This window comes from Lissotriton vulgaris, chromosome 10 (genome assembly GCF_964263255.1).
Source record: "Lissotriton vulgaris chromosome 10, aLisVul1.2, whole genome shotgun sequence".
Taxonomy (NCBI): Eukaryota; Metazoa; Chordata; class Amphibia; order Caudata; family Salamandridae; genus Lissotriton; species Lissotriton vulgaris.
In genome coordinates, this window is record NC_141698.1 from 861,806,171 (window position 1) to 861,831,282 (window position 25,112).

Here is a 25,112-nt window from a genome sequence, read left to right on the forward strand (position 1 = left end):
CTGAATCACCATTAACATCTTTTAAAAAAGGGCAATAAATCGCTTCTGTTAAGGAAATTATTTATTGTGTAAATAGTAAACATGCAATAATTTACTATACTTCTTTTTGCCCCCTGCAAGAGTCAATCACAATGCAGGCGAGTTTGTGCTCATACGACTGGTGATCTGTCAATGAGTGATCACAGCATTCTTAGTGTCATAGTAATGCAAAATGTAGACTTAGAAAGATGTAGCTATGCCCATGTGGCAAAGTAATAGAAACAATTATGAGATCTGGAATTACTGGAAGTGGAAGAAAAAAGTCTAAATACAGAAAACAGGAAGTGGTTAACGTGCATTATTTCAAAGTGCATGCTTCATGCTGGGGCAGTGAGAAACACTGTATTAAAAGTGATAAAAAAGAAACAGGACCCCAGCCTGTTTGTCCATAAAAATGTTTGTAGGCGCTCGTTATGAAGACATTTTCCAGGAATGCACTATATACATAAATGTTCCCAAAAAAAGACAAAAGGACACAGTATTAAGGCTATTAAGTTCCAAGAACATCTTGATCTCTGTTTATGGCCTTTTCACATTTGTCAATGAACTAGGCATTTGAAATTCACACAGTTACAAGGGCACTGACGTACCCTTGTCTTCCATGGGGTAATGAGAACAATGAAGGCGTAAAGAGCATTTCTTGTTAAAGAAAGGCTCCTGGAAAAAGAACAACTGGAGTGTAGATGGAATGGATCCATCGCAACTTCTCTATTTGTTCTTTGTTTTAAAATCTGTACAATCATAAAATAAATGGAGAACATTCAATTATTTACATTCTGGTTTAATGTGTCATTCCATGTGCTAGTACAGCGTTAGGTGCCATGGTGAGGCATGACCAGTGAATTACCCTAAGGCTTTTCTTCAGACAGTACTTAATTTGTGCTGGCAGTTGCCGTTGTGATGCACCAAAACATCATTTTGAAGACAAGGCTAATTTAAATTTTTCATCATCATACTTTAATCCAGAGAGAGACAAAAAAAGCAGAAAAGGAAGACCAGCAAAACCGTGACAAAGGCAGAACACTGATAAAAAAAACTGGAAGGGTGAGATAAACCGACTTAAATTGTAGGGTGGTGGAAGAAAGAAGCATGCTGTAGACTTAAAACTAGGAAGTCTAGCATCCTTGGCACTTCTTAGCATCCTAAAAAAAACTTTGGTCCCCTTCATTAATTTTTTTTTTAATTAAGTAAAAGATTCAGGGTACCAAATAGTTCATAGGAATAAATTATGCCTAGGACAACTTAACCCTCCAACTATATGAAGCAGATAACATGTTTAGTTATAATGATTGGATATCCCAGTGGGGTTTAGGACAATCAATTGTAATTAGATACTAGGTAAAACCCTACGACCTTCAAAATGAAGCAGATCACATGATTTTAATAAAGGATAATTGACCAAGTATAGGACAGCTATGACTACTGTCGAAAATAACCATTTGAAGGCCAGTTCAAAATGTTCTTTTTTGGCCCGCATCTCAACGTTGGGAGGAGATGATTAATTTGATAACATGTTCCAGCTCCTTAGACAGCACTTTAGAATCCATACCTTAAGAAGCCAATGTCATGAGACGTCAGTGTAGGAAAGAACTGTGGGAGATATCCCATACTCCCGGGCTTGTGTTCTAAACCCTGTTTTCTCACTTGATCAACAGTTATGTTTTCAACCAAATTTCTTTACAGTCCTGTGGCTTAGGTCCCTACACTTTAAAAATCAGGATACATTTTTAACCGGTGAACAGAGTACGCAAGCAATATATAAAAACTGAAATCTGCACATTTACATTTAATAAAGGGACATTCAAACACATTAAATATTTGGGTTACAAAGTGCAAGGTTCAACTTGTGCTAGGAGTTCGTGTTGACCTTTATGGGCCAAGGCAGATATAGTCAATTTGTGTTTCTGAAACAAATAGTTCCTCCTTTATGACTAAGGACCCGATTTAGAGCTTGGCAGACAGGGTACTCCATTGAAAACACAATGGAGTACCCCGCCCACCACATACTCAGACCACCCACCTCATTTAGAGATGGGTCGACCTTAGGTATTCTGCCGACGGAGCAGCATTGATTCAATCGACAGAATACTACCAACGATGACCTGACATAGTAGGGGCTTTTGAGAAAGAACATTACACTGCCCTATTTAGGGTGGACGGTGTGCATCTATTTTTTTCACTAATCAGTCTCTCGAACCCTAAGTGATGCGGAGGTCACAATATTCCTCACACAGTATCCTGCTCAGCTTTTGATCAGGGTGGGTATTTTTTATTCTTTGATGTCCAAAAACAATATTTTGAAAACACCTATTATTTTAAAGGGTAAATACAACATTCCTTGAAAGGGAAGGCCTGTCTCTGTATGACAAGGAACTGCACCTCTATTAGGAGTTTCAGGCAGATCTCTGCTTATTTTAGGGTTGCGTCCCAATCTGTGTACGTTGTCACCGATACATCAAATAACAACCACATGCTTCTTAATATAAATCAAAACTGACGTTTGTTTCTCCGCCTTTGAATCTGGATTAACTAAAACCTATGCTCAAAAAGAAATCTGTTCTGGTGCCTAAAGTCCTTTCTTGCCACGTGTCAGGAACATGATTGAATTATTTTCCTGGCCTCCGTGTGGTCTCCCAGTAGACATGGAGAAAAGGATATCCTCCCATCCAGTTCAACATCGAACGATGACACCTACAATCAGTCATATATTCCTCCAAGTTGACTTCCACGAGGCAGAAGAGCAGTGAGCTCAAGTGCACTTAGTCATTTGTCTAAATATCTTCATCTGTCACGTGACAGCACTCAGTGCCTTCATGAGGTGTGATCTGAGTGAGCACTTTTTATATGTAGTAGGGGAAATAACATGTCCAAAACTAAGGAGTGGTGTGCCAGCACGATCTCCACCTGAAGACTATGTTAAGCTCAATCACCGAAGCAACTTGGTTTACATGCACAGCACTGTGCCAAGGGAGCTATGTCTTCTTTTTAGTGTCAATAAATCTCTGAGAACGCAGCCTTCTGCGCAGCTCAAAAGTAAAGCAGCATAACGCACTTTCCAAAGACCTTTAATTGTATTGCCTGATGTTTTCCAGTAAGTCCTGCGAAAGACAGGGATTCAGATGAGACCAGCCAAGCACACAGCTCAAAATGCTTAGCAGGTATTTTTGTAAGCTATCATCACTTGTGCAAACAAATTTGGGATTTTGGCCAGAAGTATCAAGCATTGTTAAGGTCACACGTGGCCGAATTTGCAACAGGCCATTTGCAAAAGCAAAAATGCTCCAAACTCCAATTCACAGAATTACAATTAGGTTCGCAGTTCGGGCACATTAGTCTACCACAGAACGCTGCTAGCTGCAGCGCACGTAAGAAACATTTTTTAAACATTGTTTTTAAAAAAAACCTTTGATATATTTTACCACTGTCTCTGATATCTGAATCTGATACCTGTTAGAAGCCTTTTTTCCTACTCCCTCGCCCTGGTCCGACGCGGCAAGTGCCGTTGCGCGGAGGGCTCTTGGGAGGTACACTCACTTCTGGCTTCGGGGGTTAGCGCTCCAGTCTTTTGGCGCCCCCAGCTCTACTTAGGCCAGACCAAATGCGCACGCGCAGCGGACGCAGTAGTCTACCACAGAACGCTGCTAGCTGCAGCGCGCGTAAGAAACATTTTTTAAACATTGCTTTTTAAAAAAAACGTTGATATATTTTACCATTGTCTCTGACATCTGACACCTGTTAGAAGCCTTTCTTCCTACTCCCTCGCCCTGGTCCGACGCGGCAAGTGCTGTTGCGCTGAGGGCTCTTGGGAGGTACACTCACTTCTGGCTTCGGGGGTTTGCGCTCCAGTCTTTTGGCACCCCCAGCTCTACTTAGGCCAGACCTAATGCGTACGCGCAGCGGGCATGCCGGCGGCTCGCCGAAGGCATGCCAAAGGCAAGCCTGTCTGCACCCCTCCGTGCCTGGACTGGGCCCAGGGCCACCTCTCCTGGCCTTACATCCCAAAAATCTATGAAAATATATTACTCAGGCATAGAACTCCTAAAATTACGACCGCCAACTGACAAAGCCTGCTCACACTTAACATTAGAGCTAGCGGCCAATACATCTTTCAAATCCTACTCACATTGCACGTTTAGACCTTCTATCCTCTAAACTCCAGACGTCACCTCTTTACAGCAAATTAACAAAATTGAAAATATTACAGTTGCCCTTATCAATGCTCACTCCATAGGCAAACATAAGGATGAGATAGCAGAGCTACTCACTGACCATAAACTTGATGTCCTTTTTATAACAGAGACTTGGACAGACCCTGCATCTGGACCAGACCTCGTAGCGGCTACGCCTGAGGGCTATTCTGCCCTAAAGCAAGATAGACTGCATAAAAAAGGAGGCGGGTTGGCAATAATTTTTCGCAGCCATCTAACTACTAAAATAGATCCTATCCCCTCCTCCATTTGTGAAGCACTATATTTCTCGATTCTGCTCACTGCATCCCAAACATTTAAGGGGATTCTACTATACCGCCCCCAGGATCTTTCCGGTATAGGCAACCTTCTAGAGTCCACAACAGCCGAAGATACCTTCTCTATTCTAGGCGACTTCAGCTTTCATTTAGAAAACCACCTAGATAAGGACACCACATCACTATTTGCTGACTTAGAAGCTGCAGGTCTGTCACAGCGAGTTCTTAAAGCCACCCACACAGCGGGTCACACACTGGATGGCCTTTTCACAAATCACCAAAATATCCTTGTAAAGAAAATACTCAGACTACCACACAATCATATTTGACATTTTTACCTACAGTTAGCCTTTCTCAAATGTCATCACAAATAGGCCAGAGGTAGTTAAAGCTTGGAAAAAGGTAGATATCACCTCCTTAACACCCAGCTGTCTTCCACCCAACCAGCTGCCTCTTCAGACTCTAATACTGCTGTGGCCAACTCCACTAACTGGCTGCAGAATGCCTTCAATCTGCCAGGCACCGAGCAAAACCCTCTCTAAAAATTGAACCTTCCCGTCAGCTCCATGGTTCACTGAAACCGTTAGGGAACAAAAGAAAGTTTGTAGAAATCGGGAAAGACAATGGCGCAAATCCTATACCAGCGAAGAAAAACTCCTTTACAATGATGAGCTTGCCAAATACAAATGTATGATTGCACAGGAAAAAAGCAAATACTATGTAACCCAAATTGAATCGGCAAAAAACTCCAACAAAATGCTCTATCAAGTAGTGTCTAAATTATCAGGTCACACACCCACCACTGCCACAACCCCCTCCCAGTCACTGTGTAACTCCTTAGCAGATTATTGCTACAATAAAGTTAACAACATCTATTCTGAATTTGCATCACACACCAAGTTGGCCGATCAACCTCTGATCACCAGTACCCCAGAACATTGTCTGAAGCAATTTGAGAACACAACAGCAGAAGAAATTCTCAATATAATGTTCTCCATAAAGTCAGGCTCAGTAAATGATCCTTGCCCACCGGATGCACTCACACCAGTTGCTGAGCAGGTGGCAGCTGTTTTAGCCAACATTTTTAATGTAATGTTCTCCTCTGGAACCTATCCCACCACCTGGAAAAAGACGATCTTAAAACCCCTATTAAAAAAACTCAACCTGGACCCAGTTGACTCTAAAACCTATAGGCCACCAGCTAGCCTACCCTTCCCAGCTAAAGTTGTAAAAAAACTAATGAACGTTCAACTTTCCAAGTATTTAGAAGACCATCATCTCTTAGATGATACTCAATTTGGGTTCCGTAAAGGCCATGGAACAGAGACCGCTTTAATCAAGGCGTCGGAAGACATCAGAATTATCCTGGACCAGGGAGGAACAGCAATACTCATCCTGCTGGACCTCTCAGCGGCCTTTGACAAAGTTGATCATACTATTCTGATCGACCGTGTCACTAGAATGGGCATCCAACACAAGGCCAGAGAACTGCTGCAATCCTTTCTCACCAATCGCACGCAGTCGGTTAATTTAGGCAATTTCCACTCTGCCCAACTGGCCCTGCCATGTGGAGTCCCTCAAGGCTCATCCCTAAGTCCCACTCAATATATATCTATGGGTCCCATTATTGGATTTTTGTCAGTTTGATGTAATTTTTGTTCATTAAACTGTACTGAAATTTGGTTTGGGATTTTTATAGTGTTACATTTCAACTGTATTACTGTTTTGGTATTTCATAAATAAAATAAATATTTCCTTAAATGTAGCCTGTCTGCTCTGTTCCACAGATGCCATGGGACTGAGCTCAGAATAATTTAGTGAGTTGGAGGGTTTACCCTGACAAGGGCCCTGATCATTCCTTGAGTTGGGTAATTACTCACCTCAACTAATAATCCAATTTCTTACAACTGGGATGTTAGCAGTCAGAATCCTATGAGACCATGACATTAATGCTCAGGGACTCTAAAAGGTCACTGGAGTTGCAGGGTTTTCCTTAAACCCAACCCCCCCCCTCGTCTGAGCTTTTGGCTGATGGCGAGGGATAATTTGGTGATGTCTTAAAATGGAGGGTGTGAAAAGCTGGCGTTGGGGCTGATTTCAAGAGTGCATATCACACGGCAATTACTGGTTTGAGACAGAATGGGGAAAATAACATGATGTATACCAGGTCACCAGTAATGAACACTGCAGTAGAGGACACTCAAGGTGAACAGAGCACCATGAAGAACTGTTTTCAAACAGTTAGAAAATAGAGAACAGTCCATACAAAACTGAGCAGGATACCACTCTGAAGAAAGGAAGGAACAAGGCAAAAATGAGGTTCTGGAAGTGGAGAAAGGCTTGTAAATTGTAGTTGATGCACAAATGGGAAACTACATAGGTCGTGTATGCAATGATATGTTACAATAAGGTGGACATCTGCCAATAGAAGGAGAATAATGCTGGAATAAATGTATTCATTCTAATAGAATTCTTTGTAGTGTTAAGGTGATCAGAACGTCCTTTAGTATTAAGAGATCTAAAGGAAATTCAGACTAATTATTTTCATGAGTGGTAACATGATTGGAAGGGAAGATGCAAGATCACATTCTGTTATCCCCAGTTGTTCCATCTGTGCAGACAACAAAACAGAAAATAGAAAAAGACAAAAAAATTGATACAAAGCTGAACAAATCTTGAAAAATGCCAACTTGTAAAGAATAGCTAAGCTTGGGCTGCAATTACAATCTGGTATACTTGATTAAAATCCTTCAGTGTGGCTAATTCATTGTTCCTACTTTTCACTTAAAAGATGGAAGATACTAGATCGCATTTAGAAACTGAAGAGCAATGTGACCACATCGTAAGAGGCGTAGGAAAACTTCTACATGTTGACTCTCAGTTGCTTCTCAGCTTTGACAAGCTTCAATGCAGTAAAGAATGAGCTTCAAGAGAAAAACATTCCAGAACAATGAATTACCTTTAGCGAAAAAACATATGGTCATCATTCTAAATGTCCCACATATCTCATTTTAAGTCCAAGGAGAAGTTTAATCCCAAACTGAGGTTCAGAGTTTTACAATAATTAATGCATCGGTGGGGGGTTGCCTGCACCATTTTCGGCAGTATAACCTAGCATAACCACATGGGCAAAAACTGCACATTCTGAGGTTGTGTACATTAAAAGGTGGAAACACGCTGTTTTAATATGCTATCACATTCTACAAAGTGTAGAATGATTTCTTAAGATAAATGTTGCATTCCATGGCACTGCTTATTACCGGATGCACTTACCATTCCTAGGGGCATATTATGAAATGATCACACAGTGCAGCAGGTCACCTTGCTGCACTGCGTGATAGGGAAGGGAAAGCGATGCACCGTATTTAACATAATATGGTGCATTCCTGTTTTTTCCCAGTGCTGGTGCACAATGTGCGGCCTAGTGCTAACTCACGCACCCTTGCACAATGGTGCAAGGGTGCCTGCATTGTAAGCAGGATTTTTATTATGCAGGAAGGGGCACCTTCCTGCCTGTACAAAAACAATCCCTTGAGGAATTTATCTCTATCTATATATGCTGCAGAATGCAGCACACATACAAAGAGGAAATGACGAGGAGAAAGAAAGAATTTGTTCCTCGATATGCCTCACCAGGAGAGGCATAGCATTTTGATGGGAAACAACACTTACAACGCAACTTTTACAACGCACTACCTTTACAACGAAACTTTTACAACGCAACATCCATTACAACGCATGCCATTACAACGCAACCATTACAACGCATGTCACTACAACGCATACCACTACAACGCATGTCATTACAACGCAGTCATTACAAAGCATACCATTACAACGCATACCTACACTATCCAACACTTACCCTACTGTTGCACCCCCTGGAGTTATAATAGTAATTTTTACCCATACACTATCCAATACGTACCCTACTGTTGCACCCCCTGGAGTTAGAATAGCAATTTTTACCCCTACACTATCCAACACTTACCCTACTGTTGCACCCCCTGGAGTTAGAATAGTAATTTTTACCCCTACACTATCCAATACTTACCATACATGCAATGTAATGGTATGTGTTGTAATGGTATGCGTTGTAAATGTAGTATGCGTTGTAGTGGAATGCGTTGTAAAGGTAGTTTCAAATAATTTGTTGTAAAGGCATGCGTTGTAATGGAATGGGTTGTAATGGATGTTGCAGTGTAAAAAATGCGTTGTAAAGGTAGGCGTTGTAAAAGTATGTGTTGTAACGACATACATCCCATTTTGATGCATTCTTAGGTTTACCACTGATGGTAAATCTGTGAATGCACCAAAATCCATGGGTGGTGTGTGGGAAATCCCACCCACCACCCATGGAATAAATCCCTGGGGCAGCGTAGCACAGCAATTTGCACTGCATTGCATTACTCTGGATTTATGAAGTCACACAAGTCCACGTGAGGTGGCCTTGTGTGGTTTGATAAATGAAACTTAAGAGCTGTGTCACTCTTGTGACCCGTTGCGTGGTGCAGGGTGACGCAACTCCTACATAAATAGGCACCCAAATCTCTTGGCAACTTAAAATGAGTCCCTGATGTATTTTGAGATTTAGGTCCAGCCACAGCCAGAGTTAGGGCAATGCAGGGGTGGAAGAGTGGGAACAATTATACAAGGGAGGAGTAGGTGACACAAAACTGTAAAAGACTGGTATACTAACTTTGCAAGACACTATTGTTCAAGTAGGGATCCCTGAAATGACTATCGACCATGTTATGCATGTGTGAGGCAGACAGAAGTTGAATCTTCCCATGTTCCCAAACCTTCTGCCCCCATCAATGCCAGGAAGGGTTGTGGAAACTACTAGGCTAGCTGAAGGTGAAATATTTACATTGTGGTTTATTATTATATTCACTTATATTTGTAAGGGTACAACCCAAATGAAATGTAATTTGAGCTATTCCAAACAATATAATGTAATTCTAAAAGCATACACACGTACATATTTTTGTTAAATACACTTATTTATTACTTATTGGTTCCAAAACACTCTAAATGGAAATATGGGAAGGCTTTGGGGACAGGAGCACTGATACTGGTTCTGTGTAATTATACAGTGATGTGCGTGTATTAATATCAATGGCTGCAATGTGGTGGCATTGCTCAGAGTGTTGTCATTTCTTTTTGGTTGAAAATAATACAAATAATTTACTGTGAAATTCAGGTAAATTTGAAACATAACATTGCATAATTTGCTCTCTGATAACAGGAAACAGAAAGTAAGCTAATAATGTGAATCACAGAATGTATCATATTGTAGCATTGTATAACGCAACAAATGTGCAAACCTATTTGAAAAAAGTAGATTAATTTTAGCTGCCAACGAAATTGTAATAGTGTTCAGGCACATTTTCAGAAACTGTAAAAAAGACAAATGTAAGGAGCCTAAGACCACATTGTCCAGTTCTTTGCATCGTTGCTCCAATTTCAGCTGAGTACTTAACGAGGGTGGCGGGCCGATGAATAAAAAAATCATGACTTATCTGCAGGCCGGTCGCTGCCTCTCAGTCCTCTTCGGTTGATTGCAGAAGCAGGAAGCACACGGGCTCCCAGACGACCCAAGCCAATCAATATGCTGCTGTCACCAGCATGACAGCAGCGCCGTGATTGGTCTGAGCGCCGTGGTTCGCGCTTAGACAGGGTCGGTATCAATATGCTGCTGTCACCACCATGACAGCAGCATCGTGATTGGTCTGAGCGCCGTGATTCGTGGTTAGACAGGGACTGAGAGCCTATGAATGGTCTCCATCCAGGCTGTAGAATACTGCCGGGTGGAGCACATGCTAAGCGCGAATGACTGTTTGGCCAGCCCAAGACGACCAGTTAAAACGTAATACGCACTTTATAGAGTGTCCACCACTCCTCCCACTGCTCCTGCGACGGCCCAGCCCCGACCGCACCTAAAATGCAAACCAGCTGAGCCATGACGGAAAAATAAAATGATAATAAAATTCTGTTATTATCATTTTATTTTTACTTTTTGAACTACTCACAGGGCAGTGGGGCAATGCTCCCAGGGGTGGCTCCGCCGCTAAGGAGGTGGAGCGTCGTCCCGCTGCTTAAATGGAAAAATTGAATGATAAAACTCATCGCTATTATAATTTTATTTTTCCTATTGCAGTCAGTGGTGGGGTGGGGCTGGCTAGAGCAGGGGGAGTAGTGTTTTCCACTCCCTAAGTGGGCATGATTGTTTGGCCGGCCTTCCTGGCTAGCAAAGCATTCATGCGCACTTTGCATGGTCTCCTCCAGGCTGCATTACACAGCCTGGTGAGGAACATGCACAGGCTCCCTGTCTCCGTCTGAGCCCTGAACCACAGGACTCAGACCAATCACAATGCTGCAGTGAAGCATTGTGATTGGCTCAGGGGCGCTTGTGTGCCTGAGTGCTTCCTGCTGCTGGCCGGGACTGGAGACAGTAAGACGCAATAGGATGGGGGAGAGGCGATGGACGGCCTCCCGTTCCAGGTAAGTCAATTTTCTTTTTTTTTCACACCACCCCTTCTGGTAGCAGCTGGCACTGAACGCTCCTCCGCCTCAGTGGAGGAGCCACCACTGGTTTGCTCACATTTTAAAGTGATGTCATTTAGTGGACTTTCGTAGATCAAGAGTCATAAAGAAGTAATATTTTAGTATGAGTTGAAATGCCCTTCACGAGGAGAAGACTGTCTATATAATACATCCACATTTAAATAAAACCCTGCTTTCCAAAGAAAGCCAGTGAAGGGAGAGCAAGACAACAAAATGAATCATACTTTCTCCTTTCCCCAAATAGGTCTCAATAGGGAACTCAGATGTAAATAGGGCAGAATCCTTTGTTTCACAAAACTAACATCGGACGTGGGGGACTATTGTTAGTGAAAGCAAAAAGTGATGGCGCTGACATGTTGGGAGTTTTCTCCGAAGGTATGGAGCAATCTCAGTTTTATTCCTGCTAGGTGACCACAATGCCCTCTGGTGCTCATAAGTAGACGACCCAGAGATGGGTGGGCTGCTGGAAGGTGATTTCCTAGGGTGGAGCCAACAGAGGCTTTGCCACCACAAACAACCCTGCCTCTGAATGGGGGTATGGTGCATGTGGAACCTCTGCCAGTTTACAACCTCACACAAACTCACACGACCCCCTTAATTATGTAAACTAACAGTCTGTAAACATATTACTTTTTATTTTTATCTCCCAGTGTTAAAGAAGTCTTTGATGACGAGTAATATGGTACACAGTACTACACCTGCTCATCAGTTCCTAAAAAATCCAGTAAATTTGTAATATATTGTTCAGTTCACAAAACCCTGTAAAGTTGGCAGAAAGTGTGAACTTAACTTTGACCTGACTTGTTGACGAAGACCAAGGATATCTGGTTTCAAGTCCACGAAGGAGAACAGACTGTGAACTAATATATAAACTTCAACTTTTTGAAAACATTCGAATGCCTCTTCTGGCTCTAGCTCGCACATATGTTATTTAAATACAATAAGATCACAAATGCAGAGTAGTGATGGAAAATCGAATTTCATGACCTACCCATCATTGTTAACATCGGAGACTGCAACGGTGTAACCAAAGTAGGATGCCATCTGAAAAAATAAATGCAAACATAGGAATCTACAATTTTAAAGACATATTTATTCAATGTGTTATGATATTATATAGCACGTTACTTTAACATTACACTACAATATGTCATTACCTGTTCTCCAGTAAAATTCTGAATAAACGTCAAGTCTGTGGAATTAATTATGGTAACCTAAGGGAAAGAAAAATATGCAATTAACTTTGTAATTTATTTCAGCAGATTTTTTGCACTTTCATCTTATTTCTTTTTATATCATTAGCTAACCAGCGAGCTAAGCAATGAAACAGTAGAATCAGGACATCTGTGTAAAAATACACATGCTCTAGAATATTTGTTTAATCCCAGGATCACCTGTGATTTATTTTCCATTACCAATGAAAAGTATCGGGTGGATTTTGCTACCTTACTCCTGCAAATGCCCCTCAAACTCTTGCAAGAAGTCCAATAGAAGTGAATATTCAGACCCTTCCACTGTTACTAAAACCTTAATATGCCTAGGATGCCAAATCAAAATCTGATACTGACTTTTTAAATATTATTGTACATTAAGAATTTCTGCTTTGTAACATGAGTGTTCTTTAGATTCCTTCACTTAATAAATCAGAAAAGAAAAGAAACTTGAACGAGGGAAACAACTTTTGTAACAGTTTTGGAAACTAAGTGGCTCAGAGTTATCCAAGGGAGTAAAGAGTTTTAAAAGCTAAGGGCATGTTTTTGATCTTGGTGTCTCTACCACCATCCCACCACAGCGGCGGTCCATCCGTGGTATTTAGATATTGTGACAGGAGACCACCATGGCAGCTTCTTCTCTGCCCGCTAACAGTACTCTGTTACCGTCATGCCAGAAGGTTTGCGATGAGCAGATTTAGATGTTCTTGTTGTGCTGGTGGAGTCCTGGGAGCAATGTTCTGACAGAGACAAGTAAGTGCTATTCATCATTATCTTACTGAACATATATTTTGTGTATGTGCCATTATGTATATGTAGGTAATGTGTTATGCCCCTTTTTGGTGCATATTGCATGCCACCCAAACAACATACACACACTACTTGATTGCATACCCACAGGCACTACAAGCGCAACACCTACAAGTACCACAACAACAATATTTTTTTAAGTGTCAATACAGGTGTGTTAATTTTACGTAGATGAGTAGGACAATGAACACTACTGCATTACACATAAGGAAAATAATGCAGAAGTGCAGCAAATGATGCAGCAAATAAGGGACCTGGACGATAAGGTACAAGATGAAAATGGAAGCGGGAAGCAGGAAAAGCGGCATGTTTTACCTCATTTCCTTTGATTCCGACAACTCAAAGGAGAGGGATTCCTGAAACAGTTGCCAAGATCAAAGGCACATTGTAATTGGGACGGTGCGTAAATCTGTGCTGGAGACGTCGACAGCTGCTTCTGCTTATACCACCATCAACGCGATTGAGATTTCCAGGTGGAGTTGGATGCACTCTGGTGGTCTTTCATCTATGTACCAGCCAACATCTAAATATGGCAGGCGGGCGCAAATACCGTCAAAAAAGCGATGGTGGGAACTGATCTGCTAAGATCTAAATCAGCCCTAGAACAAGGTGAGAAATATAGCACCATTTTGAAGGTGGATTTAGTCGAGGTGTAACACTGAGGCCCTGAATACAAGTAAAGGTGCTATTTTTTTGCACCTTGTAAATAAAGGTACCCTGGGGTTCGTTATTTATCGGGTCCGATAAATAGCACCTATCACAAGTAATTGGGGAATAACATGCAGTATTTTGTGTTTAACACACCAAAATCCACATGGTACGATCAATATGAAATTTAACGAAGCTTGAGGTATTTAACACATCCGATAATTACCGGATGCATTAAATTCTTTTTAACTCAGAATTCCAGCCCATGCGTAAACAGGGTTTTACACATGGGTTGGAATCTAACAATCAACTCTTGATCAGGCCCTTGGAGCCAGTTTTGTGCACTTACCATGATCGCCCTACTCAATCAATCATAACTCTGAATTCTGCACTACTTGCTTATTCTTGACCAAACATGAAAGCTTAAAAACCAGATCGCTCCTGCAGTCTAGCTGTGAACAAATGTAAGGTGTCTTCAATACTTGGGATAAATAAAAATTAGGTCAGAGCTATATAAGTAGTTGCCTCATCCCTGGCTCGTTACATGAATCTGGCTAACAATGCACAGTGACTGCATTCAAATGCCACAGGCTTGCTAGCCCTTGGCTAGGACGTCTCCATTGCTTGATGACTCGTGTCACTCCAAAACACCTGCCCTAACCCAAAAATGTTTGTATTAGCCTTGCCCAATTTTAGACCTAAGCAATTAGTCATAATCCACACCATTGTTTGCTAGGCAGGCTGATAAACTGAGGAGGTGACCTCGACATCCGACTGAGCCCCATCCATCGAGCTATATTTGGTTGTAAGGTTAGGTGATTGGCCGAAATGTATTGACAGTATTACATTTCCTCAGTACAAACATTTCCTTTTAATAATACGTGGGTTGAAGAAGCCATCTGAGTCGAAAATGTACATTCTATGCTATGGTATTCTATTGTATTTTATTCAACTCGAAACAATTTTATTCCAGGGATTGTTTTCCCAAGAGAGCACGGGACAAAACTATACTCTGAATGTTCCATGCATGGAGGTTACTTTCCAGGCAAACACATACCTGCTCCCTAACAAACCCAGAAAGGCTATGTTAACCAGTAAGAAACATAGGATGAACGTGATATGCCACAAAAAGTGCATCATATTCTGGAGTTTGAAGCAGGTACATCAAGCAAATATGTCCTAACTCATTCTGGGCATGGCTAAAGAGCATGAGAAGAGTGCACATGGACGGTTTTAAGTATTAAATGGCTGTATAATACAGAAACGTCTGTTTTAATTCTGATGACGCTGAGAGAGGAGGCATAGCTTACTTTAAAAATAGCAAGTTAATCGATTGATCAATACTGCAATATAGTAGCTCAAAGCCAGATTCATAAAAGCTTTTCTGTGATTAACTGTGACTTGCTCCTGAAGTCACGTGAGCAGGACACACAAATAATTTTTAAATCGGTAAAATAAAGGACAATGAAGTGACATGACTAGAGTAGAGGACTGCACAGATTAGCATCAAGCCTCCAAATCTCCTCAGTCCCTTTACCCTGTTTGTACAGCAGACACTGGGGATGTACGAAAGGCAGAGAAAACAAGCTACACAAGAACCCAAAGGTGGGCTTAAAAACATAAAAAAGCTACACTTAAAAGTAAGAGGGGGACTGGATGAGCGAACTAGTCAGCAGTTGAACCCACCAACTATGGATGTTATCAGGAATAGACTAGAAGGCAGTGATGGAACCTATTTTGACCTGGAAGTGAAGAATCATCAACCCAGAAGTCAATGACGGCCATCTTGGACTGGATGCATTAAAGAAACAAAGGTCATAACAGGGATGTGAAATTTTGAATCAAGCAGCGCTCTAATCAGGCACAAGGCTTACAGCGCGATAGGCTATCTACCTCACTGCCATCTCCCAAAAAACTTTAAAGCTGGAGAAGTAGGCAGGAGCTTTCTGCCATCCCTGGGTCCCTGGACACTCTCCAGTAAGTCCTGACATCAAGTCTTTTAGAACGTAGTTGGAAAGTATAAACATTTGTGCCAATATTGTGTTTGATAATAAAATAAGTGAAGGTTAATCATTTATACTAATAGATGAGTCTTCACCATCAAATTTTGGTATTGATAGAGATCGCTGCTGGCCCGGCGATCTTTTCTGTACCTTGAAAGAAACCAGCATCACATCAGTTCCCTTCAAGGTATAACGCATTTAGTAGGTCACCGTTGATTTTGATGGCCATTCACCCAACTTTGAACTTTTTTTTTCAAAGGTCAAATCGCACTTGATTCAGCAGCACAAACAACCATAGAAGTGCCTATTGCAATGCAAAAAGACAGATTGTTATAAAAACCAATTGAAATATTGAAAAAAATGATACAAGATAGTAGTAATATCATGTATTAAAAACTAGTAAAACATGACAGTATATATCTACATAGTCAATATCTCTTCCTGGTTCCCAAGCAGCATTTAATGCAATTTAGTACTGCGTAACACAGCTGCGGATTTCAAAGTTGCTGTAAAAGAGAGAAAGACATATTTTGTGATCTAGTTTTAAAATTGTGCAACAAGGGGATAGGGAAACGTTTCCTGAGAGTTGCATGGAGTTTACAAAAGAGTATGAGAGAGCGCAAACTGACCTAAATGTAGAAATACACCACACTTACACGTACTAAGCACAAGTCATGAAGAGAAATGCCATGAGTGCTGATAGTACCTACATCTATATTCTGAAATGTGTAGTTAATGTAGAGATTTAAGTAGAAGTGGAACTAATGCAGAAATGTGTGAAACTATATGATTTTATTAGACGTGATTGTTCCTGAATCCATGTCGTGTAGCTGCTAAAATGTAAGATGGCATACGGTTAAACGTAGAACGTGGTAGGCCTCAGGGCCAGAGCTAGAAGGGAGGGGGAAGGTGGTTCATTTCACGACATGGATTGCACTAATGTTTTAGTAATAACGTTAATAGGCCATGATTTATAGATGTGTTTACCGAATAATAGAATAGGAGTACTAACATGCTATTAATTAAAGAAGAAGTTGAATGCTATAATCATTATGAGAAATGCTGTAGGCCTGAAGTGTTTAAACAGTGATTTATACATACTGGTTTGGGCCGAGGAATGTTGCAAAACTTAGTTGGAAGTCTATGAGAATTGGGGTTTTGGCTGCCGATGTCTGTCTGCAAGAGAAAAGGGGGGATCCAATTATAATTGAATGAATAGAAGTTTGTTCTAGAGACGGACCAGACATGGAGGAGGGTTCCGGAATGTTTTAAGGGGTATCAGCGGGCCGGAGAGGAGTCTGAGAAGCAAGGTCAACTCTAACCACGAAGCCTCATCATGGAAAAAGCCAGAAGCTACACCACGTGAGGGGCGTCTCACGAGGGGCGTCCCAAATGTTGTTATGTTTTTGCATTAGGGACAGCACCCCTGGGTGGAGTTAGAGCAGATGCCTGAGGACCCTTTAGAGAGCGGATGGGTAGGCAGAGAGGGGTCATAACTGGAGAACTATAGGTTTTCACCAAGAGCTTGAGAGTGGGTGACTTCCCTTGGGGGTCATTCACTGCTGACACCTTTTTGATAGGTTGAGACCTGGTTAAGTAGGGATACCATCTAGAGCAGGGTAGGAACAGCCTAACCTGTATTTTCCCTCCGGCTGTAAATGACTGAGAGATCACAATACGTGTCTATGCTAATAGCCCTTTTATTTTTAGAATTGGTTCTTGTAGTTTCCGTTGCTCGTCTGAGGGCTTTCAGAGACCACATGTATGTAGTTGGGGCTGTTTATCTTGTGAATCTCATTCTGAGATGCCTGTATCTTCAACTTATATTGACTTTATAATAAATCTTTGAAAGCTAGAAGTTGTTTGTGATCCTTTGGGCGGAGTCCTTTATTGGGTGAACTAACTTGGTAAGAGATGCACTTTCTTCCCTCAATGACAGGCAATAAAGGTTCAGTCGACCAGACCGGGGTTTTAGATCAATAGTGATAAGGTATCGATCAAAATCTCGCCCTTCCAGTTGGTAGCTATAGAGGATGGTTGCCTTCTTGAGGAAGGTGATCTAGGCCAGGTTAGATTACCCCAAGGCCCCTAGAGACCGATGATCGGAAGAACCGCCCGCCGAAGAAGGACCGGATGACGTGAGACAGAAAAAGCAGCAGTATCGGTCGAGAGTGAGTATAAAGGGTCATGCGTGCTAGATTGCGGTGTTTTTGTGTTGTATCTATGTTGTAATGTCTGGCGGAGTTGAATGCCTGTAGAGAGACTGTGGAACAGGTTGTGAGCGCGCGCAACCGGTGAAAATCTTAAGTTCAAGGAGAGCTTAAGTGGTTCGGGTGTATCGGACACCCAGAGTAATTGTCAACAAGTGTGGAGGGGGTCATGAGGTACCATTGATCACCCGAAGGACCAGATAGGGGGAACGTAAGAGTGAGTGCGTGAGTAACGGACGCTGGTCGGAAGTTACTGTGTGTGTAAAGAACCTATCAGAGAGACGATAGACATCTCGTCAGTTGTGTTGACAATTACAAATAGACTGTGGACGTACAGTCGAGGGAAGTGACCGCTTGGTCGGAAGTAGTCATTTTTCGGTGTATGAATGGGACGCGTGCATGACCGCGAAGAGAGCTGAGAAAGGAGGGGTGCTGCTGCGAAGCGGAGACTAGTGACGTCAGAAAGTGCCGCGCTGGGATTGGCCGGCCGGTGAAAGACCGCGCTGCGATAGGCCAGCTAGAAAAGCCGCGCTAGGATTGGTGGATTGTCATCAGGAAGTAAACAAAGTATTCAAGCTGGAAATTTTGCGCATAATTATGAAGTGTTTTAAATGGTTAAGAGCGCTGTTTAAAAGAGAGAGGCGGAGATCTTATGAAGGGGAAGAAGCCCCGCCGGAGGGTACGCCGGCTTATTATATGGCGGCAAATGTTGGGCTGCACACAATTCTGTGGATTTCAGAGTGGAGTAAGATTACAGACGGAAATGAGGAACTGACGTTCCCAAAGTACGGGACGTTCAGATTAGAGGTGTTACACAGATTAAAAGCAATTATGACCGCAACGAGACCCTTGCCTAGACCGACCCAGTTTGAAGCCCTTAATGCGTGGATTAGGGCGGCGCATGAAAAGAACATGAACAGACGACAAGAAAGGGTGAAACGATCGGTAAGGGTAGTACAAGATGCAAAGTGGGATGCGGATGCTAAAAGATGGAGAGTGCATAACATAGAAGTAAATAAATTGTATCCAGTGTTAGAAATGCCCGGGAACAAAAGCCCCCTAGAAGAAGATGATGAGAGCGAGACAGAGGACAGCCTGATAAACAGATTATTGACAGACAGGCCACCCCCGTATAACAGAGCAGGGGGAGATGTCGAGAATAGTGAGAAAGGGGGGGGGCAATGCAGGACAGCATGGGCCGCTTCCCAGTTCCGATTGGGATCCCGCTGCAAAGAAAGAACTGTCCCAGCCTAGCCAAGTGCAGCAGGTAGTCGGGAGGTTCGTGGTGCAAAGGGCGCCAGAAACGGAGTGTGCCACGTCCTACGCATTACCCGATGCACTACAGGTACCTGTTACCATAGGTCCTATAGTATCGATATATGACCCAGAGAGAGCTAGAGGGGAAGAACGGGCACGGAGGGACAGAGAAAGAGCAGAGATGGCAAGGAGGAACGATACGATTAACTCCCCAAGCCTGTTGCCGATACCAAAAGATTGGAGCACCCCGGTACACACAGCAGGAGATCCAGGGGGCCATAGATGGCCAGAAGATATGAGGGGATCAGGACGGAAATCCTTTCAGGAGCTAAACGAGTACATGAAGAAGTGGGATGAGGCAGTTGAGGCTCACAAGAGCATCATAGCTGCGGAAACTGGAAGAGAAAGTCAGGATAGCAGAGCCCGGACTCACTGCGGGGCTGAGGAGAGCAGCCCGGAGTGGGACGGGAGGGAGAACGAGAGTAGGGGAGTCACCCATTGGGCCCGGAGTGGAGGTAGATCAGGCCTAGAAAACGGGGGCCCAGAAAACGGGGGGGTGTCTCGCCCACAACATAACGAAGGAGACCGAAGGACTCGAGAGTATAGAGACAGCTTTAAGTGTATTCACTGTGTGCCCGGCAACAGAGAACAGAATGGGAGTTGCGAGAGGTCGCACCATAGTCCCTGTGATGACGGCCATGAGCGAAGTCCAGGGAATATGGGGAACCAGGAAGGATCGTATCAGATACTGAGTGATACTAGACCGAGAGAGAATGGAGACCGGAGAGAGGATAGCAGAGAGGCATGCTGCGAAAAGAGAGAAGAGAGAGAGAATGGGCAAAGTAAGATTGGGGGTAACAGGCCAGTATTCCATCACCTTCCAAGATCGGATGGCAGAGCATGGGACCTAGAAAGGTGGGAGCAAGGGAGAGCACTCCTTAACTCTCCCGAACCCAAACGTAGGGCCCGGAGTTGGGATGGGAGAGAAACCTGTGAACCTCCCTCGAAAGAGATATTGCGAGCGGAGATAAAAGCCAAAAGACTCGATGTCTCCAGCTTAAGGTCAGATCTGGATGACATGGTAGATGGTACCCTGCCCTTAGAAAGAATGGAAATGTATGAGCAGGAGGAAATTCTGTTCATGGCAAAGGACGTAACTCGAAAGGCGAGAGCAATTCATGAGAAATTAGTGGAACTAGCAGGCAAATATATGGTGGACCTGTCAAGGACCAAAGCATTACAGGGTAACCACAGGCTACATTACACAGATCGAGACCAAGATGACAGGAGAACCATCGGATTGAAGACGCACATAAGGGAACTGATTACTGGAATAAGGACATGGAGGGCACTAGATAAGTGGGAAGAGAGGTGGTCCAAGAAAGGGACCGTCAGGAGAAGCACACTTGGTATGACACCAGGAAGACAGCAGGGAGTAGAGGCATACCCTTTGAGGGAAGTTGCAAATGGGACCTACGTCCACGTCCCGTGGAGTAGGGGAGATTTAGCCGCTTTTACCACCTCCTTCCCTAAATTGCGGGAAAACCCAGTGGAGTGGTACAAGCAAGTTGAGAGATTCGTAAAAATCTCAAAGGTCCTATGGATAGATCTGAACACGTTGTTTGACATTGTAGTGCCCGGAGATTTGTGGACGGCATGCAAGGTTAGCGCTGAGTGGCCCATAACTGAGCCAGAGAGAGATGCTAAGACTAATGGGCCGTCTGAGATTGTAATGGCAAAATTCGAGAGAGTAATGACTTGGCTGAAAGATAAAGTGCCAATGCAAGACATAGATTGGGTCAAAATAGACCGAACAAGACAGGAACCCAAAGAGACAGTCCACGAATACTATGAGAGATTGCTGAAGGCGTTTAAACAGTATAGCGGTCTGGATGTAATGGATCCAAAGGACATAGGGCAATTTGTGTCCAAGTTCGTCTTGGGCCTGAGACCGGATATTAGTTTGATGATCCAGCAACACTTGATTTGTTGGCAAAATAAGCCCCTAGATGAAATACTGAGATATGCCAGGTATTGCTGTGATGAAATAGACTCCAAGGCTAATAAACTAAAGGAGAAACTGATGGTGGTACAGATGCAGGCAGCAGGGAAGGGGGGACAGCAGCAACAGCAACCAGGAACAGGTACTGGGGGAAGGAAACAATATAGCCAGAATAAGGGCAATGAGGAGAACTCCACCTTTAGACCTAGGATAGATATAGCTGCCTTAAAGAAAACGACAAGGTGCCACCAGTGTAACGAGGTGGGGCATTGGAAACGCGAGTGTCCCTATAATGTTGAGATAGGAGAACAGGAGATAGAGGAGGAAGAGACCCAGAGTGCGCCTACAAGAGGGGTAACGCAGTACCAGGGAAAGGTGCTCAAAGGGGGGGGGCCTCCTCCCCGAGCCCAGTTCCCGCAGGCACCCAGGGTAGCGACTATGGGTAAGACATATAGGCAGATGCCCCTGTTTGTCGGGGGAGAGGAATGCTATTATGTGGACCCACTAACGGGACAGAGAGTGGAAAGAGATGACTGCACTCTCGGGGCAGCTTTAGAGGTGGACCAGAGGGGACCCTATGTTGAGGCCGAAGTGGCAGGGTTCCCCACGACATTTTTAGTGGACACAGGAGCCACTCGATCCACGATCAGATCAGCCGCTGTTCCAGGCCTGCCCATGTCTGGAGAGACCATACAAGTAGTGGGGGTCGCTAACAGGAGAATGACCAGGCCACTGACCGAGCCCGTGCAGGTGAAAATAGGGAGGTACAGTGATGAGCACCAGTTTGTGGTTTGCGATTCTAGTCCTGTATGTCTGCTAGGAAGAGACCTTTTGTGCAAACTAAATTGCACCATATACTGCACACCACAGGGAGTGGAGGTATTGACTAATGACGATGATGCTGACTTTAAAGTCGCAAATTCTAGAATATGTGTGGAGCTGTATCCCACTCTGACAGTAGATGAGCTCCCCTGGGATCTGAGAGAGACTGTGTCCCCAGAAGTGTGGGATTTCACTGGCGAAGAGATTGGGTTGGTGAAAGGAGTAGACCCAGTGAAAATTAGTGAAACCTCATGCTGAGTTTCCAAGAACACCTCAGTATAAATTGACTCCAGAAACGATTGCAGGCATAAAACCCGTGATTGAGTCCATGATTAAGCAGGGAATACTGAAGGAAATCGTGGGTAGTCCATGTAACTCCCCGATTATGGGTTTGCAGAAACCAAATGGGAAATTCCGGATAGTGCAGGACCTCAGAAAGATTAATAACATAGTCGTTTCATGTTGTCCAGTGGTACCGAATCCATCAGTGATACTGTTTCAGATACCGTTCCAAGCAGAATGGTTCACTGTAATTGATCTTTGCCAGGCTTTCTTTTCGATCCCTTTGGACGAAGAGAGCCATTTTCTTTTCGCATTTAAGCTGGAAGGTCGCGTCCTAACATGGTGTCGTATTCCTCAGGGGTATACAGAGAGCCCATCGATCTTTAACCAGCTTCTGAAGAAAAATCTTGAAAGTCTAGTGCTGCCCCAGAGGTCAGTTCTGGTCCAGTACATAGACGACCTTCTTGTGGCGTCAGAAACAGAGGAAGCTTGCAGGGAAGACTCTATTGCGTTGTTAAATCACCTAGCTGAAAATGGGCATAAGGTGTCCCCGGGAAAATTGCAGTACTGCCTGACAGAGGTGCAGTACTTGGGACACAGAATTGAGAAAGGTAAACGAAAAGTGTCACCAGACAGGATAGAGGCCATCATGAAGATGAATGCGCCTAAAACACAGAGAGAAGTCAGGATGTTTCTAGGGATGGTGGGATATTGCCGACAGTGGATTGCAAACTTTTCACTGAAAGCAAAACCCTTGCAAAAACTGACGCACAAGGAAGTGAGTGATCCGGTACCATGGGACAAAGACTGTTTGATGGCGTTCCTACAGCTGAGAGAGGACTTGTGTCGTGCTCCGGCTCTGGGAATGCCAGATTACGATAAACCATTCTTGCTCTACTGTTGTGAGAGAGAGGGTTGCGCGCTGTCTGTGTTAGTCCAAATTCATGGGAATGCCGTAGACCAGTCGCTTATTTCTCGGCTACTTTAGACCAAGTAGCCACAGCGTTGCCCGGATGTCTCAAATCCGTTGCCGCAACAGGTGTCAGCATTGAGAGGTGTGAAAACATAGTCATGGGGCATCCGTTAGAGGTGCATGTGCCCCATTCTGTTGAATTATTGATGACCAGGACCAAAACACAGCATCTGACAAACAGCAGGCTCACGCGCTATGAGCAAGTTATTCTTGCTGCAGAGAACGTGACCCTCAGGAGATGCTCTGTTTTAAATCCTGCTACCTTGATGCCACTTCCAAACGATATTGAGGATGATGATGAATGTACAGACCATGACTGCCTCGATGTGACTGAACTATGCACCAAACCAAGACCCGACATCGTAGATGAGCCACTGACTGACCCAGACGAAATTTTCTTTGTCGATGGCTCATGTGTAAGAGACGAAGTTGGGCAGTTGAGAGCAGCTTATGCTGTTTGTACAATTACTGGAGTTGTGGAAGCTGGATGCCTGGAAGGAGTACACTCCGCTCAGGTGGCCGAGATTATTGCCCTGACGCGTGCCTGCCTGGCAAGCAATCAAATTCGAGTCACCATATACACTGACAGCCAATATGGTTACGGGGTAGTTCATGATTACGGGCAGTTGTGGTCTCAAAGAGGTTTCATGACCTCTTCAGGCTCTCCCATTCGCAATGGAGAGTTTGTGCACCTGTTGTTAGAGGCGTTGCAATGTCCAGCAGGTATCGCGGTTGTGAAGTGCACCGCACATACCAGAAATATGGACTTCGTGTCACAAGGCAATAGATATGCCGACGAAGTCGCGCGGTATTGCGCGGAAACAGGGTACTCTTTCACAGAGGTGGAAGTGGGTGGAATAAATGTAAGGACTGAATTAGCCATGATATTAGAAACTGTTGATACTTGGGACGAATTGAAAGACATGCAAGAAAATGCTCCTGATTGTGAAAAAGAAACATGGCAAAAAGCAGGATGCGTGGTGGGTGAGGCCCATTTCTGGGTCTCAGCAGATGGCAGAGCAGTGTTGCCCAATGAGATGGTGAGCCCAATGGCCAGACACATACATGGTCCTGTCCACTTAGGAAGAGATGCTATGCTGAGAGTGTTTAGACAGACCTGGTACAACCCTAAGTTCAGAGTAGCAGCTGAAGCAGTGTGCCAGCGTTGTGTGACGTGTCAGCAGTTGAATGTAGGGAAAAAGACACCAGTTGCACTGAGCCACATAGGGAGGTCAGGAGGTCCATTCAATCGAATGCAGATAGATTTTATTGAAATGCCAAGGTGCAACCGCCTCCGCTATGTCCTGGTGGTTGTTTGCGTATTCTCCAGATGGGTTGAGGCATACCCTACACGTAGGTGCGACACCCTCACAGTAGCCAAGTTACTGCTTAGGGAGCTTATCCCGCGCTTCGGGGTGCCGGCCTCTTTGGAATCAGATAGGGGAACGCATTTCAACAGCGAGCTTGTGAAGATGATTTGTGCGGCTCTGAATATAGATCAAAAATTACATTGCAGTTACCGACCAGAAGCCTCAGGAATTGTGGAGCAGATCAATGGCACCATCAAGGCCAGAATCGCAAAGGTGTGTTCATCAACATCCTTGAGTTGGCCTGACGCTTTGCCATTGGTCCTTATGAGCCTCCGTAGTACCCCAGACAGAAGAACGGGGCTGTCACCACATGAGGTGTTAATGGGGAGAGCAATGAGGTTGCCATCTGTCCCAACTACTGCACTGTTAAATATCACAGATGATATGATCCTGGACTATTGTAAGGGGCTGTCTGACGCCATTCATTCTGTGTCCCTTCAGGTGCAGGCTGCC

General features: G+C 43.8%; 1 protein-coding gene across 1 annotated transcript in view; it reads right to left on the reverse strand.

Moving 5' to 3' along the window:
- Nucleotides 1-25,112, reverse strand: part of ITGA8 (integrin subunit alpha 8) — a 721,129-nt gene that overhangs the window by 430,016 nt on the left and 266,001 nt on the right. The window contains exons 10-11 of the mRNA XM_086941818.1: nucleotides 12,229-12,285; nucleotides 12,063-12,115 (exon numbers count right to left, since the gene is read on the reverse strand). Coding sequence (XP_086797944.1) covers nucleotides 12,063-12,115; nucleotides 12,229-12,285 — 110 coding nt within the window. The remainder of the gene's footprint in view (nucleotides 1-12,062; nucleotides 12,116-12,228; nucleotides 12,286-25,112) is intronic.